General features: G+C 46.5%; 1 protein-coding gene across 3 annotated transcripts in view; it reads left to right on the top strand.

The window, feature by feature from the left end:
• The first annotated feature begins 1,484 nt into the window (after positions 1-1,484).
• The window catches only part of CCDC25 (coiled-coil domain containing 25), a 40,176-nt gene continuing 39,720 nt past the window's right edge, over positions 1,485-1,940 (top strand). For 2 of the 3 annotated variants that reach the window (XM_077769686.1, XM_077769683.1), the window contains exon 1: positions 1,485-1,598. In XM_077769686.1, the coding sequence (XP_077625812.1) occupies positions 1,571-1,598 (28 nt within the window). In that variant the 5' untranslated portion in view covers positions 1,485-1,570. The remainder of the gene's footprint in view (positions 1,599-1,940) is intronic. The other variant, XM_077769684.1, reaches the window with a different exon arrangement.

Raw genomic sequence — 1,940 nt, 5'->3', positions numbered from 1 at the left:
CCCTTGCCTGATTTATGAAAGAGGCGGTCTCCAACATCTCCCGCCCTTGGCAGGTGAAACTCAATCGCCCCGTGAGGAATGAACCCCTCCCATAATCCCTTGCGGCACCGCCGGCCTCCCTTGCTGAGGTCTTGTTTAGATGCATTCTGGGAAATGTGGTTTTCGGCAGAATAAAGGCACCCTCCTGAACTCGAGTGATGTTCTGGGGTCACTTGGTTTAGCATGCTTTTGTCAAGTAGTCTTCCTAATATTTTCGAGGCAGTTATGTTTCACATTTGAAGCTTTGTCTTTAGTTTAACTTTTTTTTATTAGTAATAGGTTAGATTTCTAGTTCATTTTTTATATTTCAATTTAAATTAAAACGAAAACCGGCACTGAGCATTTGCGATGTGCCGGGCAGTCTCACACGCTTTACGAGTTTTACTTCATTTCCTTCTCGTCACAGTCTATGAGCTATGTATTATTATTCCCATTTTACTGAGAATAAAACTGAGGGCCTAGAAACAATTACAATTTGTAGGATATAGCTTAGGTTCTTGCTTAGGGAAGCTGTATGTTCTTAAAGTACTCCTGGATTGTCAGCTACTGTTATTCTCTTTGTTTTCAGTAGCTCCTGGTACAGTATTTGGCACATTCTTAGTTCTAAATAAATTTAGTTACGTGGTGCACTTCATAGAATATAGCCTGTTGGAGTGAAAAGGAAAAAATCAGGTCAAAACTAACTGCTGGGGAGCTTTACATGAGTGAAATTATTCCCACTTGACAAAAGCTGTTAGATCTCTGAGGTTCAGAGGTTTGGAATTTGCCCTATCACACACAGGTAATAGATGGAAGAGCTCAGATTAAAAGGCAGAATAGCCCAACAAGAGTCCAAACCTCAGTAAGCATATGCCTCTGGGGAATATCACTAGCCACTTTGAGCACTCACTATGTTCTAAACCCTTTACGCCTATTAACTTTTTTAACCTTAGCAAAATAACTCATGAATTAGTTGGTCTACTCATCTTCATTTTGCAGATAAGGTAAGTGAAGCACACAATGTGCTCAACAAGTGCCTTACAAGTGGTGGGACAAGAACGTGAATAGTGGAGGAATTCGGGTTCATTTCAAAATAAAATGAGCTTCTACTCAGTGTCAAGTACTGTGAATAGCAGAGTGAACACCTGTGAAGAAGGCTAACTGTTTCTGCTCCCAGGGAGCTAATAAGGGGGTGGTGGGTGGCAGATATAACCAGTGGAGACTGGTGAAAGTTCTGAAAATAAAATCGGCCAGCAGTGTTTTTCTTTTAAAAAGACAGTTTTCTCGCTGTGTTTTCCAACCACGAAATCTCTAGCTTCATCCTTCCTTTTCAACCCCGAGGCCAATAAAGCCTCTTAGCTCGCCTACACCTTCTTCCTCGCCAGGATTAAAGATGGCGCCGACGGGCTTGCGTTATGACGCGACCTGACGTACGCCGGAAGTGAGCGAGGAGTTCCGGGGAACAGGCGGCCTCCGCGCTTCTCGTGTCCTGGTATCTTGCGAGTTGAGTGCTGCTATTCTGCGCTGGAGTCGCTGCGCCGCCGCCGGGATCATGGTGTTCTACTTTACCAGCAACAGCGGTGAGTGAGCGCCGCGACCACCTCGGTTACTGCTCGACCGCGGGGTTCCGAAGCTGTGACCCGCAGGCTACCGTTGAGCCTGGACTTGGTCCTAAAAGGTCTCCTAGTCAGTAGGTGCTTCTTCCCGCGCGCTCTCGGTCCCCACTCGTGTCTCTCCGTGTGCCCTTGACCAGGGCCTGGCGGGAGTATAAGTGGACCATAACCCCTGCTGTCCTTGCATCCGGAGTTCTTTTCCTGAAGAGAGACCCCCTTTTGTTACCTGAAATTGACCTGTTTGTGGGCTTCTTCACATCCCACCCCAGGCTCACCCTCACCGCCTTAGCCTTTATTCTGGCTGCGTCC

This window comes from Crocuta crocuta, unplaced genomic scaffold (genome assembly GCF_008692635.1).
Source record: "Crocuta crocuta isolate KB4526 unplaced genomic scaffold, BGI_CrCroc_1.0 scaffold551, whole genome shotgun sequence".
Lineage (NCBI taxonomy): Eukaryota > Metazoa > Chordata > Mammalia > Carnivora > Hyaenidae > Crocuta > Crocuta crocuta.
This window is presented reverse-complemented; position numbering and strand designations above follow the sequence as displayed.